Here is a 21596-nt window from a genome sequence, read left to right as displayed (position 1 = left end):
AACTTTTTTGGCATGTGGCCCCTTAAAAGAAATGAAGATGTCTTCCTGTAACCAATCATCACTATTTTTTTCTGTTTGATTTTTAGAGACCCAAATAGAAAACAATATCCAGTAATTAATTAGAAAGAAGCGAAATTTGAAATGATAAGCAGAAAAACATTTCCTCTGCCGTCCTGTTCTACCGGTCCTCTTGCTGCTCCTCTGTTCTCAAGGGGTTGCAAGAGGCAGTAGTTTGCAGCCACTAGTCAGTGATAAATTAATTCCTGAGGCATTCAAGAGCATCAGTAGAGCTCTATGTCCTTTAGGTTTTGGTGGGTTTTGTGTATCTGTGTTTGGCGGCTAGGGGGTTTGAGGGTCAAATGATCATAGATGTCTTATTTAAGAGAGTGACAGGCCTATAGGAATCATTGTTCAAAAGATCAGCAGTTCAAATAGCTCACCAGCAGCACTTGGGATAAACGGGCTCATTATGGCTCCTCTTGCAGATTTTCCATTCATGATATGTTGTTTCCTGCCTCTGAAGTCAGCTACAATTACTTCATAGTGCTGCTTGTTGAGGGACCTGCTCACCACTTGTCAACCTAGTGTTTTATTTGATATACTTTTAACAACACTTTTCATTTTAACAACACTTAATATAATGTTGTCTGAAAGAACTTCTAAAAGCAGGAAGCAGACTTGCATGTTAAGTGGCTTAAAAGGACACTGCCTTTCCCTAAAAAGAAAGTTCATCTCTCTGAATTGAAGAAGACAGATACTCCTATACCTGGGTTTATTGATCAAGCAACTGTAAATGAATAACAGATAAATAGATAATAGAAAAATAATAATAACAGGAATATAACTGTGGGTAAAAGTTGTGGCTATGGTGGCTCATACAGTAGCACTCTATGAATTTACCAATTATCGATACAACAAGTGGAACTTCTGTCACAGGTTGTTTGAACTGGCGGTTAAGTTATGAAGGGACACCTGGAGCTGTCAGCTATTTGCTAGTTTTGCTAGCGGCTGTCGCTATGTCTTGGTGTGTTAACGCAAATAAGCAAAACGTGGTGCCGAGCTGCAAAGACACACACCTTGTCATCATCGGGATAGTCTCCTATCAGAGTGAGTATACACACAAAAACAGCTCAGACTCAGACACGGACACTAGTTAATTAGTAACCTAGCAGTGAGTTCGAAAGTGACTTGTGTTGCTAGGAGACAGCTTGGTTAGCTAAGTTGCCAATCAAGGAAACTATGTTTATAATTATAAATATTAATTAATTATATATTTGTAATATAACTATGTTATATCAACTATATATAGTTTAACTATTTGTAACTATACATATGGTAAATGATAAATATAGTTTAATTATATATTTGTAACGGTATGGTATATCATAATAACTTACTATCGGGTACCGATTGTAAAATTTCGGTGGCATTTCACATTTAGATTTAGATTTTTTTTAATGTATAGCCTACACATTTTTAATAATTATATAACCTGTTTTATATGAATTTGAATTGTCTCAAATGAAAGAAAATGTAGCTAAATGTGATTAAAGTGAGCTAAATATTCAAAATATATCAGCTATAAAACTCTTTTACAATCAGATTTAACTATACATTTATAGTATAACTATGTATAGTTTCCTTGCTGCCAATGGCTGACCACAAATGGGAACATAAAACACTTTCAACTCACTCAAAGTCGTGCACTCAAGACAACAGATGAGGTACCTGTGTGACAATTACTCAGTTAGCCTATATCTTAAAGTGCTGTGTCAATGATGAGATCTTGAACCAGGTGTAAGTTGTGTCTCATTAAAATGCATTTACAGATTTATACACACATCATACAACATATTTGAATACAGAAGTGATTCAAACAGTTAAGTTCTAACTAGAACCAGCTCTTTCTGTAAAAGCTTTTAGGGGAAAAATACAAGTTATGTCTCAAGTCAGTCAAGACATGTAACAAGTGTCAGGTCTCTGAATGCCTTACCGGTATATATAAATGGCATTTAGACATTGTCCTTTCAAAGATGTGTGAACACATGCAATAACTGACCTTTCAAGTCATTTTTCAGTGCATCTGGTGTGCATTTGCTGTTATTAGTATATTTTATTAGCATTTTATCAGGTTAAAACTTGAGAATTAAATGTTTTTGCACTCAAGTCAAATCTCAGGTCAGTTCACACACAAGTTACTTTTAAGTAGCAGCTTAGTCTGACTTTACTCAAGTCTTACAGCCTTGAAGTCTTAATTATGAGAAAGCCTAAAATAGGGTCAACAGGTTTTTTTGTTTACCTGTTGACCCAATTTTTTTAATTCACCCATAATGAATCCGGGTTGGATCTTGTTTAATGCTGGACTATTGGAGACATAATCTGTTAAAGAGAAATTCTGTAGGTGAGACTGAAACGAATTCATATTAAAACACTGCCATCTAGTGGAGAGATTATCTCCATGCACTTGGTTCTGATTGGGAGGAAATGAAGTGTCACACAAAAGGCCTTCTGTTTCAACGCAATCACATTTATTGGCTTTTTTTCTATGCACAGTTACTAAGCAGCCTGATGAGCTGTTAAAATGAATTAGTAGTAGAATAATGGAATTTTCACAATGTTGTATCCCCCCTCCCAAAAAAAATAAATACAAGACTGAAGGTGTTGGACAGCTCCAAAATATACAAAGGCTTGGAAATAATTATGTAAACTTTGAAAAAAAACCTTTTTTGTTTTTATTCTTTTATTTATTTATTTTACAAAAGAAAGAATTTTCAACATTTTTCTTCTTTAAAAACGTATTTACAGGTTTATACAAAAATACAAAAGTGATTCAAATCTGTTAAGTCCTAGCTAGTTTTAAACATGGAGCTTCTTTTAAATAGACAGTTACACTGTGTTTTCAAGGTCTGTGTTTGTTTGTTTTTTTGTATTCTCTAACACATATTTTAAAGTCTGTTTAGTGTTATTCCATACTGTACACCTTTGAAAAAAATATCCAGTGGTTGTTGTCACACTTCCCTTTAGGGTAAAATTGCGTGCAGACATTGGAAAACAGCCTGGAACGAAAACTCTATGAAGGCTATAGAGTTTTGTTTCATTGTATTCCCAAGCTGCTGAGTACTGAGGTTTGAGAGGGCTAAATGAGTACTAAACGAGTCTGTATGGCAACCTCACAGTTTGTCTTTCTAATCAAATTGTGTCGATCAATCAACTATCCACTGCTTTCAGAAAGGAAAGAAACAGTAAAAATACCCATTCAGCATCAACGCCAAGTACAATATGGAAAAATCCCACTAAACAAATTGTCAATACTGAGTGTTTTTGCTATCAAACTTTTTAAATGGCATTTCACAGAATCACATTGCATCATTCATTTAATACTGTATTAACCGTACAGATTCATTTATATTAATTGTTCAGTAATAGTAAAAGTTTTGTGGGAATCAGAAATTTCTGAAGTGAGTCAAAAGTAAAAGCAATGACTTTTTGATCAGCTTTTGGGTCTATGAATGGTTACTTTCCATTTCCATGTTTTTTTATTTATTTGTACATTTATATTATTCAAAGAGGTTAGTCCAGATATGTACTTTAAAGTGAATCAGCAGTTTCTCCTGGAAAGTATCTCTCTCACTCCAACTTTCACAGCTCCAGCAAGACTAGGACCCAGCACCAAAAGTGTTCAGATTCTTCCACCTGACAAATTCTATATAATTTTCTTTACAGTCTCTTAAACATATGATTGTCCAGTGAGTAGATATACAGTACAAGATAAACCCCTGTTTGTGATCACGACTATACAGAACAGAATTAGCCAGACAGTTTGTACATCTATAGAACACACTATTGAACTTGACATTTGAACGGAAAATACAAAATCTTTTCTCATGTTATGGAGACATCCCTCAGATAAAAATAATGATATGGTGGCGTCCTTTTCTTTTCTTCTTATGTTTTTTTCTTTACTTATTGCATGCGATAGAAAACACAACAAATAAAACAATGAACAGGAACAAGTGCGCTTCAGCAATATGGGTATGATGAATGTAAAATTCTAATAATCAGTTCACAGCTTTTTACTCTCTCCATCTTACACAGTGTCAGTTCTGCAATTCAGATTCGCTGAGTATCAAACATTTGTGGTTTTGTTATCTATCTATCTATCTATTTATCTATCTATCTATCTATCTATCTATCTATAGCATTTACAATAAAACAGTAATATACTTGCTGAGGTATTCACAGAATACAGTGAATGGTTACTATTGAAGTACGGTCTCTCAATGTAAGAAGTATATGTGTTGTGTTTGCTGTGGTAGGCAGGTGAGAGTTCAAACTTTAAACTGATGATCATTTCCTTTCGTTAACACGTTTTACTCCATACTCTGGTGTTAAGTAGAAAAGGCTGCAACAATGGATGCATTGCTGACACTGACCTCTTGTCTCCTCTCTTTCAGATATTGTGATATAAAGTTTGTAGGGTAAGACAAAATGGTATACACCAGCCACTATGTTGAGCTTTCACCTGTCTAATGCTACTGGGTCAGTGCAAATGAAGGAGAGGCAACAAGGAGAGGAGAACAGTGTATTGTTGATATTTGTGTATAATGTTGTCAGTGAGACCTGTTCTTCTTTGCTACACTCAGGTTGATACCCTATAAAATTTCTGCTCATTGTTTTATATAGATATGACTTTATATTCAGTACAAATATACATATGCAATTTCATTATAAGATATATTTTATTTTCAAGGAATATTCTTGAAGAATCATGAAGTGCAAAAGAGAGGTTGGTTCTTGGAAACCTTTCTAAATTAACCTCTAGTCAAACCGATTGAGGACCTTCTAAAGCATTTTCACCGTCTGCACTCAATGGTATCTTTAAAACTGCTTTGAAATACATCTTTTCCACTTCAAGTCAGCACAGCAAAACTGGCCAGCAACTGGAAAAGCTCTAATCAGTCTAGACATACTAGATTTCAAGGTTGGGTTTAAATAAGTATGTGATTCTGGTGGAACATGGCCCAAGTCCATGTATATGTGGAGGGACTTAAAATTGCCCTACTTACAACCACCTCTAGTAGAGAAAGGCCACTGTGCGATTGTCCAAAATTAGCCTGTATCTTTGACAAATGGGCCCCATCTAGGCACAAGCCCAAGCTCCTTCTTGTTAGACACTCATATCCAAGACAAATCAACTTAGATCACTGGCAATGTGGTACAAATATCACTAAAATCTTTCACAGTGAAAGATTAATTATTCTTATAATACAAAGAAACCACAAAAATGTCGACAGAAACCAGGATCCAGGGGATGTTTCCATATAGGGTCATGCAACATGGTGAAATTTTATCATCATGTTCTGAGGCGCAGTTTTACAAAAATACATGCATCATGTTATCTTTTTGGATATAATTTATGTGAAGAAATATATGATTGGCTCTGTGTGATATACTCTTTATGCCAGGTCTGCAGATGGAAATATAATAGATACGTTGGTGCTGTGTTGACATAATGTTGTTGGTAACTTCCACAAGAAACAACCCTCGCTTGTTGGCAGGAATATTAAGTATGGACTCTGGGAAGCCTGGCCACTGCTTTGGGCACCAAAAGTTGAAAGAATATTAAATTTCATAAGAATTTAAAATTTTCATGAGAAAGCAGTTCCTCAGCGACACACACACATCCACACCACTCAAAACACAAGAAGTAGAAATATCAGTGGATGATGCATGTGCTTGTACATGCACGCGCACATTGTCCATTCTCCACAAAATTTCTTTACTTATCATAATTTACCAAACATTCTGGACTGATTTTTTTTTTTTATTTAAAAAAAAAAAGAGACAGTTCAATCAAAATAGGTCTTAAGTTTTGCTCTTTTAACTATGAGGGAGCTATTCTTTAGATAATACAGTATTAAGGTATATTCTCAAAGTTTTCAAAGTCATACCTTTATGATTCAGTACCTCACAACACTGTCTGACACCCTCAAATAGAATAGTTGATCCAAATACTGGGTGCATTTTAGCAACAGTCATATTTTGTGTGTTGCAGACATTAGACGATTGGGCTTGATGAGACACTTATCCAAGATTATAAAAGTAGGAGGGGCCATTTCAAATGTAGGACACAGCCAAGAATAGAGGTCATCTCTCATTGGGTGGTTTTTAGGAGGATCTGTCATCATGGGGGCTCCCATCTGAGTTCTCTGTCTCCCCTTCAGAAATAGCTTGCATTGGGGCTGTGTAGAGGCGGCTGCGTGTACTGTAGCGACTGCTGTTGGCTACAGGGGGGATCCGAGAGCGGCCCTGTCGAGATGCAGCTGACATGGGCAGGGTTTTGGGGGTGAAACTCTCAGAGTTGGCCCTGGGAAATAGACCTGGTATCTGGATTGGTTCCAGGCCAGGAATTGGGGGCTCCTGGAGTGCAGAGGGTGGCTCTTCAGCCTGTCTAATGGGCCCTTCCTGAAGGGACTCCCCAGGGGTTTTGGGTGTGATAGGGCTCTTCAGAATCTCTGTAGCAGACATGCGGTAGCTGGAATCAGACCTACTGCCTTTCTTCAGTAACAGGAGTTTGAACTCCTCATTGGACGTACTGGATTTCTTGGCGCTGCGGTAGATGGGCACAGGGGCTCGTTGTGAACCAGCAGCAGTGGCTAAGGTGGCTGGGATGTTGAGAGGTGGGGCTGGCGGGATAATGACAGTGGAGACATTACCAGGGGTCGCTGGTGTTGTAGGACAGAGACGAGACTTAACATTCAAGTCTCCCGAATCTTTACGGCCCAAGACCTTTCTCTTGGATCTGAATAAGGAAATCACAGTTTAGTCATAATTAAGATTTAGACAGATAGTAGACAGATAAATGGTTGACAAAATAATAAGTTAAGAATTTGAATCGCCACTAAAAGACTGACAATTATAAATTATAATTATACATAGACAATGCAGCGATTCAAACAGATTGACTGACCACAATGCAAAATGTATAGTACCTGTGTATCATGGCAAACAGATCCTCAGTTGTACGGGTCTTGTTGGGTGACGTTATTATAATGTCATCATCCACTTTGGTGTCATCCGTCAGAGGGGAAAGTGAATTGTCACTGGGCGTGGAATCTGCAGTAAACAATATCCCTATCACATGTCATCCGGTTGTCTGATCATTTAGTATACAATTGGTGAAATAACCATCCTTTAAACCTCATTCTCTGTTTATGATTAAAGGTTATTGCTAATGAGTAACTAGCAGTTAAAGGAAATATGTTATTAACTCAATTTTTGTAAATCAATATTAGCATGTAACTGTATTGTTTTCTGTCTTCTTTGCAAAAGAGTATGTTAGCTGAAATAGTTTTTTAAGCTTACCTTTACTGAAGTAGTCCTCAGTGTCAGGAGTGGTGGAGTCGTCTTTACTCTCCTGTAGCTGCTGATGGGCACTTCTGGTAGCACCTGATGTCACTTCCTCCTCTTCTTCCAGCTCTTCTTGTCCTCCTTTCCTTGCATCGCTGATTAGGTAAGGATGCGATGTTTCCACTGTGTTACCAGGCACTTTGACTGGACTAGCCCAGGGCCCTGAGTCTAAGTGGGAACCCCCAGCAAACTCATATGCTGGGGGTGGAGGGTGGTCTGATCGCATGCCTCCTCTGGAACATGGGGCCCTCAGTGTTTCTTTCACTTGCTCTTCCTCCTCTTCCTCATCATCTTCATCATCATCATCATCTTGAGAGAATGAGCGCTCCCCCAAAACCCGAAACTCAGAGTGTGCATGAGAAGAGTGTGTGAGCCCTCTGAACTCTGTGTGTGAGTGGATATGTGTGTGTAGATCCACTGGCGAAGGGTGGGGAGCACGTGGCACAGGCCTATGCAGGGGTGAGCTGTCCTCAGAGTGTTCTGATGATGTGTCCATACGGGTTCTGAAGGCTGTCATGGCCCAGAAGGTTCCAGGTCCATAGCGGTCTTGTCTAAGTAACAGGCTTTCATAGGATGGAGGCCCATCAGGGTGGCGGCCAGGCGGAGGTGGTTGTGAGTGTTCAGGGGAGGAAATGTGGTCCTGAGCAGGGGGTCTGGGAGGTGGTCTGCGGGGAGGCAGAGGCCTAGTGTTAATAGGAGGTGGAGCCAAAGTAGAACCACTAGGAGGACATTTGGGTCTAGTAGCAGTCTCAGCTCCATTTGTTGATTCCTGGTCTGTAGTGGTAACACTATCTGTAGATTGACTGATGGAGTGGAGCTGCACTGAACGAAGAGCAGACGGAGTTATCGCCAATAGATTGGAGCTGGGAATTAAAGGAGTAGAGTTTGAACTCAGCACAGGGTTGATACTTGATGCCTCAGGGGCCAACAACTTTGTTCCAGTGGTTAAAACATTTGCAGCTCTGTGTTTGCTATGGTGGAGTGTGTGCATGTGGTGTGTCCTGTGGGATAGTGTGTGTCTGACATAGCCCCCATGAAGAACATTGAGATCAAGTTGAGAAGGTGGAGGTGGGAAGTCTGGGTCTTTTTTATAGCCAGAGGAAATGGAAGCTCCATCTCTCGGGAAATGTTGCAGCGAAGAGAGAGAAGACTTCCTCTCGGGCACTTTGGGCTTTCTCTTGCCAGTTGAGGGTGACAGAGGTCCTGGGAAGAACGCTGCCGAAGATGAGGGCAAGGTTGACGTTGGAGTTTCTGATTGACTGGAATAGCCACTTGATGGTGAGGCTAGGCCAGCCAGCTTCTCAGGTGATCCAAGTTTGAAATCTCCAGGTGGGAGTGGTGGGCTAGTTGCCCTGGTTTCTGAAGCCTGGGCAAGAGCCTGGGTGTGGGCTTCTGTGGAGGAGGAAGAGCTGTCTGGTGACTTGATACACTCCATGACTGTCGTGCCTGTGGCTGTGCTGGAGTTGGACATGGATGCGTACTCACCATTGTTGGACTTCAGCTCAGTGTTGTGAAGCCACAGGTCTGCATAGTCAGATTGCACAGCACCGTCATCCTTAAATGAGTGTGTATCTGCAGAGCTGAAGGACATGGGCTCTACTATGTCCACAGTTTCACCCAGCCCCATTCCCCATGTTCCCATTGGCTCTGCCACAAGACAAGATGTCTGTAATGGTTCTGGAGCACCTCCAAGCTCTAGATCTAGCTTCATATCTGTGGAAGACAAGGTAAGTTCTTGTTCACTAACCATCTTTGGTTGATCTTGATCCGCCTGTGTGTCTGTTCCGACATCAACACTACAACTGTTGTCCCTAAGTGAGGAGGTACGTTTGGGTGGTGGAGGTTTGACTTTTGGTTTCCTCAGTGGACGACTGGATCTTCCCAGAGTCATAGTGCCTGCTCTGAAGTCAGCTGAAGGCTGGGTGTAAACTCCATGGGATAGTGGTGCTGCCACAGTGTTGGATTGGCCACAATGAGGCCCTGGATCTGCATAGTTATAGTATCCTCTGTAACTTTGATTGCACTCCCCAAAATGCACAGAAGAGGAGTAGAAACCCTCTGTGTCGGATGGGTAATGTGAGCCAGGGTCTTTTTCAGAGTTGCTGGTCTTGTTGTCACTGAAACAGGCTTGCTCTTCCAGACCTTGTTTGGAACTGTACTCCTGGGCTAACCCATGGTTCTGGCTTAGGTTGTGGGTCTGTTCAGGATCTTGGTCTTGGTCTGGAGGATATGTCCATTCCCCCTCACTGGCTGTACTGACTCCTGCATCATCCAGCTGGTCTGTGGCTGAGGATGTGAATGAACTTGACCTGTGGCCCTGGCCCTGGGGCCTGAGGTCAGAGTGGTATGAGGGATCCAGGGAGAATCCTTCATCAATGGCATTGGGCACAGTGTTAAGTGACAGCTCTGAGTCGCAGTGGGATGAGCCTGTCAGTGGTGGAGAAGAGGGTGGGGGAATGGTTTCAGATGTCTGAGAGGGGCAGGTGGAGCTGGAACCACTCCAGTTCCCACTTGATGACTGGTGGTCCTCCTTGTGGTCCACATGGCTGCCCAGGACTCCTGTTGTAGATACAGAGTGAATAGGGCTGCTGAAAGTATCTGAACTTGATGAAATCTCACAGCTGCCCATATCAGCCTTGCGGGGCAAGCGAGAACGACCCCTTTCCATCCAGCTATGCTCTGGGCTCCCTCCTCCTCCGCCCCCTCTGTCTCTCTCTCCAGATCGTTGCAACCTCTTTAGGCTTCCAAGTTGCAATGGCTCAGGAGCTGCCTGGTCATCAGTGCTCTCTTCTTCATCCTTCATCATCATCATCTTCATCCTTGGACTAGGACCAGGTGGAATAAAGTCCTCTGCTTCATATGGTGACAACTCCTCATCCTCGTCATCATCATCATAATTGTCATCATCATCGTCGTCACTGTCCATTAAGCGACCACCTTCTCGCGGAAGGCTACGAGATCGCAATCGTCCACCGTGGGCTGCAGCACTAGTGTATGTGGAGTCTGACTGGTCACCAAGGGAAGAAATGTTGCCTGTTGAATGGGACAGAGAGGCAGGAATTCCCTGATGGCCACGTTGAGCTCTAATGCGTCGTCTGGAAGGAGCAGCTGTACCTGAAGAAGGGAGGACAGAAAAGAGAGTGGAAAGAGAGGTAGACATATTTTAATTCCCACTGATGTTGGCCATATGGACTACCTCAAGTATTTTAATAGCAGGGTGCCACTTATGTACCTCTGTGATGAATGTAATTTGAGGGTGACAATATGTTGATTTGATATTATTGGAGGCCTACAGTTGGCTGTCCTGTTCAAGGACATGGGATGGCTAATAATAGGTTAGTCCTCTGAACATACTATAGGTATATCCAGACATAAAAATTATCATACAAAATCGTCACAGCAAAGACCGCAAAGTCAGACATCTTAATTTGTAGCTGATTTAACAAACTCCTTATTTATAGTCCCCCTAGCACAATTTTATAGAGCCTGACAGACTAAAGGGAATAGGATAGCGAGGCAGACACACTTGTCCATTCTAAGGAACTTACATGCTATAAGGAAATCATCTGTCTGGCAGCCAGAGTCACGAGTGTGATGAAGACGGCCACTGATTGAGAGGTCTTCCTGACACAGAGAGAGTTGGTGCGGATTGGCATGGACGATCACTGTGCGCTCTCGGGCTACTGGCGATTCATCTGAGTCTGAATGCAAAGTGACAAAGCATGTTGAATATATGGTAAAAATCTTTTCATAAAAGGATATAAGGAAAATATATCCAAACATGGTCTCCAAATTGGACGTTTTTTTTCTAAATCTTATTTTGGTAGTTGTGGTTATTAATCCTACAGGTAATGTAATATTTTACTCACTAGCTTGCTGAGATTTGTGCAATCTCAATTGTCACTTGCTTTGTAAATCTGCATGCACGTGTAACAGTCTATGGTGATTACAGATAAATAGGTCAAAGGTGAACCAAGAGAATTAATCAAAACAGTGTGGGTAACTGTCTTATAGGGGCATTTTCTTGCCGTTACTAGGCAGTGAAAGATGACAGACGAGTTAGAGAGAAATAAAATGGAAGGACCTAGATTGGAATGAACCAGGGATGTTGTGGTTCATGGTCTGTGTCTCAACTCATAAGCCGTGGGGGCATCCTAGGTAACAGTTTTAATGGGCAACCTACTATTTTTGTTTGCATGTGAGTGTTGCACATGTAAACAAAACAGAACAATGTTAAACTTCCACTAATGGACAGATGGAATGTATATCCCCAAATCTCAGCAATTAAAATTGTAAAATGTTGGTAAAATATGAATAGAACTAGAGTTGTTCCGATTCCGATACAAGTATCGGAAATGCCTCTGATACTGCCAAAAATGCTGGCATCGGTATTGGCGAGTACTGGAGTCCAGGCACCGATCCGATACCACGTAATTTATTAGAAATAGGATTCTATTTACTGGTTAGCTCCATTAGCTCTGACACACTTCTCTTAAAACAGTTGCTGCTGTTTTAGAGGGGCGAAGAAGAATTGATCACCATACACCTGTAACAAGGAGCTAACGTTAGCGCATCATGTCCGCAGTTTGGCAATACTTCACAGTGGATGTCCTCACCAGTAAGACGGCGACATGCAACATATGCAAAGAAGCAATTTCGAGGGGTGGCACGAGTGTTGCAAATTTCAACACCAGCAACTTAATCAAACATTTGAAGACACGTCACGCCAAAGAGCACAACAAATTTACCAAATCTAAGGGGAAAAAGAAGGACAAACTGCAGCAGCAAACTCTGGAAACTGCCTTTTTTTATTTTACAATATTGTGGCTGCACTTTTTTTTTTTTTTTTTTTAATAATTATTCCTAGATTTATTTAGTTAAGTTGCTGTTGCACTACTGTTTTATGCTGTTCTATTTCAAAATAAATGGCTTCCATTTGCTCTATTCATTCATGTTTTACAGAGGCTTTAACCTGAGCCAGGCTTTACCACAATGATAATCATATCACAGTCATGCAGGCGTAGTATGATTTTTATTTATTTTTTTAACAGACTGGTATCGGTATCGGTACTTGGTATCGGTCGATACCCACAGCACAAGTATCGGAATCGGTATCGGGAGGGGAAAAATGGTATCGGAACATCTCTAAATACCAACTGCAACAATTGCCAAACCTACAAAATGAAGCACCATATAGACCACCATATAAAATAACCCAGATTTTTTATCATGGAGCAGACATGCAGTATAACATACCCATGTCCTGTTGAACTCGTTTTGGTATTCCTGTAATAGTCTTCCTCCTCCTCAGCTTCCTTCTTCTCTGAAGAACTGACTGGGAATGGACTAGAGAGCAACGTGCACTTGCTTCCCTGTCAAATCCAACTCCTGAAATAACAACACAGAAAATATAAGCCATATAAATGTTTCCTTTTTTATTCTCACCAACTTTCCTCCTAATTAAAGCTGGAGTGTGGGACTTTTGTCTCCCCCCTTTGGCAGGAAGAGTAATCACTCACAAAACACTGTTTGTGAGTGCACATGCTTACAACACAGGCTCCGCCATATCCTACTAAGTCGCCACTGTTGTGGCTGTAAAACAGTGGATACATTGTTTTGTGTATCATACAATCCCCCATGATGACTTATTTCACTATAAGAATTTGATCTATTTGACCTTTATAAAATTTGAAAAGCTAGTTGAGAGTTAACTGATTAATTAGCTAGCTTGACTTGCAGAAGTTGAAATGCACTCATCTGATCAGTGAGGGAAAATTAAACCTAAAACCAGATATACTGTGATTAACCTGGCGTTGATAGGCTTAATCAGCAATGTGTAAGCTCATTTAGCCAGGGCTCGAATATAATGGATGTTCAAAAGTCCACACTGCAGGTTTAATTTTTCTTTTTTTCCTGTGTTCATCTTACCTGTTACATTGATGGGGATGATACAGGAGGAAATGGCATGAGAATCAGCATTTGCCTTCTTATCTGATGGAGGGAGATTTTCCTTGGACCAGTTTGTCTGTTTATCCTGGGTTGAGGGGGCTTTGGGAGCTGAGGCCTTGGTTCTGTGGCCTCCTAAGACCTCACCACCATCACCTTCCCCTGTCGAGGTAGCCTGGAAGAAAGGCAAAGACCACAGCAATGTTATATACATAAAGTACTGATTGAGTCCTAGGGTGTTAATACATAAGTTAATTAGCTGAACAGATCAAATACTTAAGGAAATATTTAAACTGATGACATGACAACAACTGATGACTACTACTGTATATTATCATTTCTCCAACATCAGTATTCTATTACATTAAACTGAACTAATTTGATGACAAACAAGAAATTAATACAACACAAATGCTTGATACCTTTCTATTCCATGGAATGAAGATGCAACCTTCAATAGGATAAAGTAAGTGAAAGCACTCAAACTATAAACACAAAGTACAACAAAAGAAAAACAAAAGAACAGATGAAATGACATGAGTAAAAATGAAAAAGGAAAGTCAAAAGGTGAGGGTTGAATGAAACAGACATTTTTTTCTTCCTTTCTCCAGTTACAGACCCAAAAAATCTATACATCTTATACAGTATACTTATGTCAATAATTATATTCTATACTTTTCTTTTATGTGTTCAAATCATCAAAAATCTGTCCTTATTTAACCTTTCTTTCAATATCTACCACAAGAAATATATGTTTAATTTGGTTGTATGTGTTTGGTATACAGTGGTTAACAGTTCAAGCATATTTCTTACCTTTCTTTGGATCGTCTGAATATCTGCTTCTCTTCCTGGCCTCTCCTGTTGCAGCAGGAAAGCACACATAAGCAAATATTTCTGAGTGTGCAAAATCACAAACTCAACAAGTGGTTTGGTGAGGATTTGTACAAATATTTTAACATGTCAGTTAATTTTCTTACTTTTCTCTGTATGGTCTGGATCTCTGTTTCTCGTACTGTCCTCTCCTTCAGGGTTAGGGTTAGAAAGAAAGAAAGAAGTAAAGGTAAAGTTAACGTGACAAAGATTAACTCTAAACAGAGCATCCCTTTAATATATTTATCTATATAGTAATAGGTACAACGAGTACCACATAAAAGAAAACAATCTAAATAAAAATGTTTTCATTTCATCTGTTTGATGTTAGATGAAACCCCAGACACATAGCAGTAACTGTGCACACAAACAGGTACAAATAATACGACTCATACAGCTGTGTTAGACATTAGTAGACATGAACACACAGACGAAGTTCTGTTTTACCTTCCTGGGCTGATAGTCTAACTCTCGTTCCCTCTCTGCTCTCTCTTGCTGCATGGCAACATCAAAATGAAATATTTTGTCAGTTTGTTACAAAACATGTAGAATCAAAGGTATCAAAAAGCACAAAAAATATAAAATGAGAAAAATATCAAGAAAAATTGGATTTTCTAATGTGAACTTTAATTTCTTCCTCTCTTTTCCGTACCTCACTTAATCTGGAAAAGAAAAACTGTCCAGTTTTTCAGTAATGACTGTGTTTCAAGTTTGTTTGATTGAGAGCTATATTAGACTTTGAACCTGTGCAAAGTGCGCTTCACTTACTGCTCGTGCCAGGCGACTCCTCTGTTGCCGACGGATGGTGTGTGGTGAGGGGAATGTGGGCATGGGGGGCGCCACTGAGATAGAGATGGTCACCCTGTTCCTCTCCCGACTCGTGGAACGTTGGCTTTGTTGTTCATCTGTGAAACAGATAAAAAGGATGTACATGAAAACATAAACACAGAAATATGTGCTCAACACTACAACTGAGCAGGCTGTATCAGCCTTTCTCACCTCGGTGCAGGGCTCTTAGACTGAGCTGAGCATTTCTGTGCAGCTCCTCCAGACATGGTGGTCGGGTACAAGGATGAAACACGTTGTGTTGCTGGTGCCATGGAGCCTGATAGTGAAGTGACAGCTTGCTCTCTATATCCAGATTTGACACCGCTAAAATGAGAGAGAAGAGATGCGTATAACATGTTGAAGGGAATCTTCAAACAGAATTTTTTCTGTGTGATTTTTTACATTTTAATGCATCTTATACTGATGGGTATTTTTGGTTTCATGCATCAAACTTTTCCCAGTGTCTAAATAGACTGCCTGTTTGTTTTTGTCTGATGAAGGTGTTAAAAATTCTGCATCAGCAAACCAAATACTGAGGAGTAAAATTTAGACCTCTATTTCACTCTAAAATGCTGATATTTTTCTGGCACCTGATCCCAATTTGGGAGTGGTGTACACACTCAAATCAAAGAAATATAAGAACATAGCCCTACGGATGCATGGCCATATAATCATATAACAGACTGTTGGGCCCTGGTAGGCTAAATGTCAGTTAGTCTGAGGTAATGGGATTAAAAGCAAATTTCTATTGTAATATGCAGAATGTGATTGCCTTAATACTACATTTTAACACAGGAACCCTACCGGGGCCTCAAGATTAAACAACAACACTATCTATCTTGAGGCCCTCAGTTGATATTGTACTGTAGTGATACATATTCCCAAACAAAATGCAATTAATCAAATTATGATAAACCACTGATGTACTCGGAATCTGAAGGGCCCCTGGGTGTGTGGTACTCTGATGCAGTTGCCTGAGATGTCCAGTTACTAATCCAGCCTTGTTTAGGCCAAGATATAATGCTATTTAAAACATGTGAAAAGTATTCATAAGATTGAAAAAAACAAAAACTAAACTAGTAATTGTTGCTTTAAGAAATTGTTCTTGAAATAGGATGTTTGCTTAGTAACAACACAAATGATGCTCAAACCTCAGTGCCTGTTCAACCAACACCAGAAAGAGAGTAGAACAGAGAGACACCCTTAATAAGCGCATATCCAGGCCAGGCATTACAATTTTCCACCGACAGGCAGATGTTTCACACTAAAGCCAGTCAACACATGAAGATACACAAAATAAAGGACGATAAGGTACTTAATAACTATATGCAAAAATGTTTTTATATGAAAAATATGACAATACTCTTTCTTTATTGTACATGGAAACATGAGACAATGCTGTTTCTTGCCAGCAGGTGGTAGGGTTAGGTGAGGTTCTCTCTTATCTGCTCTCGGAGCCCCTTTAGCTTTTATTATGAATCCTATTTCCCTCTTTTAACTTGGAATTCAAAAAGCAATTGTGTCCTTGAAAGCCACACTGTACATCAGTAGCCAGGCAACCCTTTGCTGCTCATCAATGCTCATATTTGATTTAGCAAGCTCACATCAGCAGCATTCATCCCATTTAAACTACTGGGTTAAAGAATCATATAGGGCCAGTTTATACACACCATACAAACAATTACATAGCCCCCTCCCCCAATAAAAAACTGTCACGCACAGTTACCTTCAAAATAATTGTCATGTTGCGCATATCAAATCTTGTGTCTTTAACATTCATGAAAATAATGACTATTAAATACTTGATAGGAAAGTATACAACAGAAAGAAAAACTTGGCAAGTACAGTGATTGTATTCAACAGTATAGATACAAAAGGGATAGAAATATTGAGATAAATTGAAATGCATTGAAGAGAAATTTTTATGTGTATGGGGTTAGTGTACTTTGAAAGGGATAATATGTAAAGTCTGGTACATCCTTATGTTAGCTGAAAAGAACTCGTCTACTCATTGAAGTGGCCTACAAAAAGCATGCTATTATACTATTTTAGTCCTGGTTGTGAGTGGTAATTACCATCAATAGAACCAAGAAAGAGGTACAGAGTAGTAGAATATTGGAACCAGGCTGCAAAATGGTGTTTCTTTGAAAATAGTCTTTATAAAGTGCTGACCTAGTTGCTGTGATACAGTTAAATTGGTGGATTTGTTACTGTTATTTTACTCCCTGTTGCCTTTTCCCCTGAGTTTTCCTGTCATCATCCCTTCTTTCTCTTTTGTACTTATTTTTTTTCTTTCCCTCTGGCTGCTGCTATGAAGGTGTTACTCTCATCATAATCATTATAACATGATTATGAGAAAAAGCTGTACTCAGCTACATGTCCAGTGCTGCCTACTCTGTACGTGATCAAACAAGAGTAATGGTCGACATTGAATGATTTTGCTAGCCACTGTACTTGGGGCGCACTCACACTAGGTAGTCAGTAAGTAAGTAAGTCATTTGGGGATTTCTAAGTCGAGATGGGCCAAACATTAAATAGGGAGAGGGCGATTGGGCGGTGGTAAAAAAAGATTTCTTTCTTAGAGTGCTGAAGTGGTGCTTCAGAGGATGAACCAATAGTGAGGCCAGAGCTATGCATATACTCTGGAGTTACATCCACTTAAAAAACTACATTTGTGGTGTTTGTGATGTCTGTACAAAATGTTTCAATCCATCCAATAGATATTGATATATTACAGTAATCACCTACTGGAGTAAAAGTCAGGGGATCACAGAGTCAGTAAGGGTTGTACTCTGGACACCATGAATGTCTGTACAAAATTGTACAACATGTAGAGTTTAAAATATTTCAGTCAGGACCACAGTGGTGAACCTATCTACCAACCAACCACCATTCCTGCTCCTCTTCGCCATCCCTAGAGCCACACCATCACAAGCATGCATGGTTAAAAACTCACACACACAATTAAATAATAGGCTGCTTCATACAGGGTGTATCAATTTTTCTCTCTTGACCACTATGTTGCTGATCTTCCCTCTGTTGGCAACTCGCATAGCCCTAAAAAGACTTTGTAAAACATGAGCAATGCACTGCTGGATTCAATGGTAATCAAAATTTCTCACAAGAAATCCACTGGAAATACAAGTAATTTCCCCAAATAATTCTAAAAGCCAGTGATCAGTAGCATAACAAAAGCTAAGTGGTCTGTTTTGCTGCTCAAAACAGACTCCAGCTGTCCTACCTGCATTGTCCTGCTCCCACCTTGCTCTTGCTGCCTTGCTCCTTTTCTTCCTCATCTGCATTCGATTGTAATGAAGCTTATGCTGGGAGTTTCCCATTGCTAACATCAAGGTTTAAGCAAAATATATGGAGCACACATATACACCTATCTAATGCACTCTCCTTCTTACTATATTCCTCCATCTCTGTTTCCCCTCATCCTGAAATCTGCAGGTGCAATGTCAGCAACTTGCAGTGTCATCATCAAGACTTGCATGCCAACAGCGGGAGGAGAGGAGGGGAGGGGAAAGGAGAGGAGGTATGTGATAAAGAAATACAGTATGGAAAAGAGATGAATGCAGCCAATTCACAGGACCCAAGCATTAACACAACACAAAAGTGATGCAAGTGCTCAAACGTTTGTTTGTGTATGAACTCTGATGCTATTTGTACTTTATGCTAGGAAGTCTGAATAAGGGCTGGATATATGAATATATATGAGTGTATTGTGCCCTGTGAATAATCTTAAACAGTAAAAGGGAAGTACTTGTGGTGAGGTGTCTAAATGTGCCACTAAATAGAAGTGCTTGTCCAAAAGTCAGATGGTGTCTGAAGCTTCCACATCTTTCAAACCTTTCAGATGTTGGAAATTAGGCAACTGCGCCTTGCAATTTATGTGACTTTCCAAAACCGAAAATCCAACATTTACATACACTTCATGCAGCAATTGCTCGGGCGTGACAGAAGTGTTTTTCATTCTTCATTCTTTACACAACTATTTGCAAGTACAGTGCAACACTCTGAATCCCTTCCAGGAGAGACTATATGGAAGTGTATGTCATTATATTTAAAATATTATGGCATCTGGTCCCTGTCTATTATGGCCTGCCTGTCATCCCATGGTTTCCGCTATGTACATTTTGTCTGGGCGGGCCACCATGGCTTAATTATTGCTGCCACGCCTTCAGAATTGTGGCAGGCGCGTGGCGCACAGTATGTATTTGGATACATTGTAAATAATTTCTCCACTCCCCTAAACTCTTTCCGTCGGGGCGACGTGCCCTCTGACTAGCGTTTTTTCTTCCACCTTTGGCTACTGGGAGCGCCCTATGAACACTTTTGCCTACTTACTTATGTGGTCGGACAACACATTGTATAAACGGGTTCTTATCTATACCCTGAGTGTAAGGGCTTGAGGGTGTGCTTAGACTATAGTGAAGTCACACTACTCAGCCTGCCTGGGACCCAAGCTATCCTGAGTACTGCATACTGGAGCTCATTCTCGATCCATTTCAGACCATGTTGTGGCAACTCTCAGTGGCAATCAGTCTGACTAAGTAGCAATTCTAAGAACCTCTGCTTTGAACTGCTGCTTTTTTGTGCTGAGATGAACCAGTGGAAGTGTTTTTTCCAACTTGTAGGGTTGTCCCACCTCACTGAAGGTAGTTTATACATGATCAACTGGTATGAGGACCTACTGTAACCCTACAGTGGAGTTTAGTTATTTTATTAAAATAAGAAATTTAAGAAAAAAAAGAATAATTTTGATTATCTTGTGCTCTCAGAATTATGGTTTGAGGGTCAATAGCAGACCACAGAAAGTCAGTGAACAATTCCAGCTCCTTTACAGATGTGCAAATGAGGACACACTATCGTGTAAAAAAACAAAAAGCAGTGCCAATGACCTATAAAAACATTACAACCAGGCACAATCATCCATGACATTTGCATTGAGAACACTAACTCTCCACATGTCACTGCCTTAATAGTGCTCTCTTTCTGCAATAGCTATATGATTTCTCGATCTCTGGTCCAGATGTGAGTGAATGTAAGTCATTAGTAGAGAATGTATTAGGGTGTATCTGGGTCAGGCAGCACACTCCCTATGGCAGTAGCTGCAGAATCTTGTCATAGTAGACAGCTGTTATATAAGAAACACTAGCTGGCCATTTCTGCAGAGGAAAAACTGTATACTGTTAGTGGACCTACAATGGCTCAGCAGTCAGAGCACACATTACCTCATCTCATCAACAGTAGTGAAATTATTTTTTCAAACGATAGCAGTGTTTAAACTGCAGCAACCCTTGCATTAATGACACTTAATAATTTGGAGAAATAATTGTTATTTAAGTACTCCCTTCTGGCTGAGCATATCCCATATACTGGAATACAAATGCTGGAAAGTTACATGTTCAGCAAAGCTGCTGTCAAGCTTTTACCCTTTACCCATACAGCCCCCCCTTAAGTAGCTGTAACATTGTTAAAATGACCTTAGACTGCACTGTCTGACAGAATCACATATATTTTCTGGATCAGCTTGCTCCAGTGCTCCTTTGAAGCAATATGATGTTTACATTGAGTGAAATATTCAAACCCAGGACTCCATGTTTTTGTAATGGCTGCATGATTCCAGCAAATGGAAAAATTCTAGATATCTGTGCATCAATTTATGCAAAATTCCCTGACATTTAGCATGATCCTTTTGATATTGTTTTTTTATAACACATAGTTTCAGCAAAGCAATATCTTGTCCACAACATTGGAGTATGCAAATATTTAATTAGCTCAACTAAATATGTCAAAATCGTACTTTATTCAAAATATATTGCCTGGCTATCCAGTGATATTTAGTGTAACATCTAGTGATATTTAGTAGAAAGTGATCCACACAGCCAGACAAAATGGTAAATGTGTTTCCCGTTGTGATTATTTGATGCCACATTACCTCAGAACAACTTAAACTTAACACTGATATCATAGTCACATATTGACTGATCAAAAGTAAAAAAAAACAGCATACATAGTACTAATAAATGCTACACACTAAACATGTTATGAAATAAAAGATTTTAAGAAACATACTCATTTTACAAACAGTACCTTTGGATGGCACAGGGGCACAGCCTAGCCCTAGACAAGCCAAAGCCATGGTTAGCAGCTGTCCGCTCTTTCTTCTTCTCTGCCTCTTTTTTGTCTTTCTCTGTCGCTCCTCCCTGTCTCTTGCAGGCTCCTTGTCATCTATCTGCCAGTAAATCCACTTTGTTTTCTCCTGCAGACTCAGAACCTTTCTAAAACATTCCTGTGCAAGACCAACATCCAGACTAGCAACATCTGCAGACACAGACCCTCCCCCTCCTCACCCACCCACCTGCTGTCCCTGCTTTCTCCTCCCTTCAGCTGGCCCAACGCGTCACAGAAAATAAATGTCTCCTCTTTGTGCATAGTATAAGAGCAGAATATACTTTGGCCTTGCTGAGAGCTACATTGCATCACATGACACACCTATGCTTCATTACAATCTCAAATACTTCACTGTCCCTTCT

General features: G+C 40.0%; 1 protein-coding gene across 1 annotated transcript in view; it reads right to left on the bottom strand.

Moving 5' to 3' along the window:
• Positions 1–6152: 6152 nt before the first annotated feature.
• nhsb (Nance-Horan syndrome b (congenital cataracts and dental anomalies)) overlaps positions 6153–21596 on the bottom strand; it is a 48774-nt gene continuing 33330 nt past the window's right edge. The window contains exons 2-13 of the mRNA XM_053320963.1: positions 15226–15378; positions 14995–15131; positions 14879–14911; positions 14674–14721; positions 14334–14378; positions 14170–14214; positions 13339–13531; positions 12667–12798; positions 10959–11111; positions 7366–10518; positions 6993–7116; positions 6153–6802 (exon numbers count right to left, since the gene is read on the bottom strand). Of these exons, the coding sequence (XP_053176938.1) occupies positions 6169–6802; positions 6993–7116; positions 7366–10518; positions 10959–11111; positions 12667–12798; positions 13339–13531; positions 14170–14214; positions 14334–14378; positions 14674–14721; positions 14879–14911; positions 14995–15131; positions 15226–15378 (4850 nt within the window). The 3' untranslated portion in view covers positions 6153–6168. The remainder of the gene's footprint in view (positions 6803–6992; positions 7117–7365; positions 10519–10958; positions 11112–12666; positions 12799–13338; positions 13532–14169; positions 14215–14333; positions 14379–14673; positions 14722–14878; positions 14912–14994; positions 15132–15225; positions 15379–21596) is intronic.

This window comes from Scomber japonicus, chromosome 1, assembly GCF_027409825.1.
Source record: "Scomber japonicus isolate fScoJap1 chromosome 1, fScoJap1.pri, whole genome shotgun sequence".
In the NCBI taxonomy this organism is placed as follows: Eukaryota; Metazoa; Chordata; class Actinopteri; order Scombriformes; family Scombridae; genus Scomber; species Scomber japonicus.
This window is presented reverse-complemented; position numbering and strand designations above follow the sequence as displayed.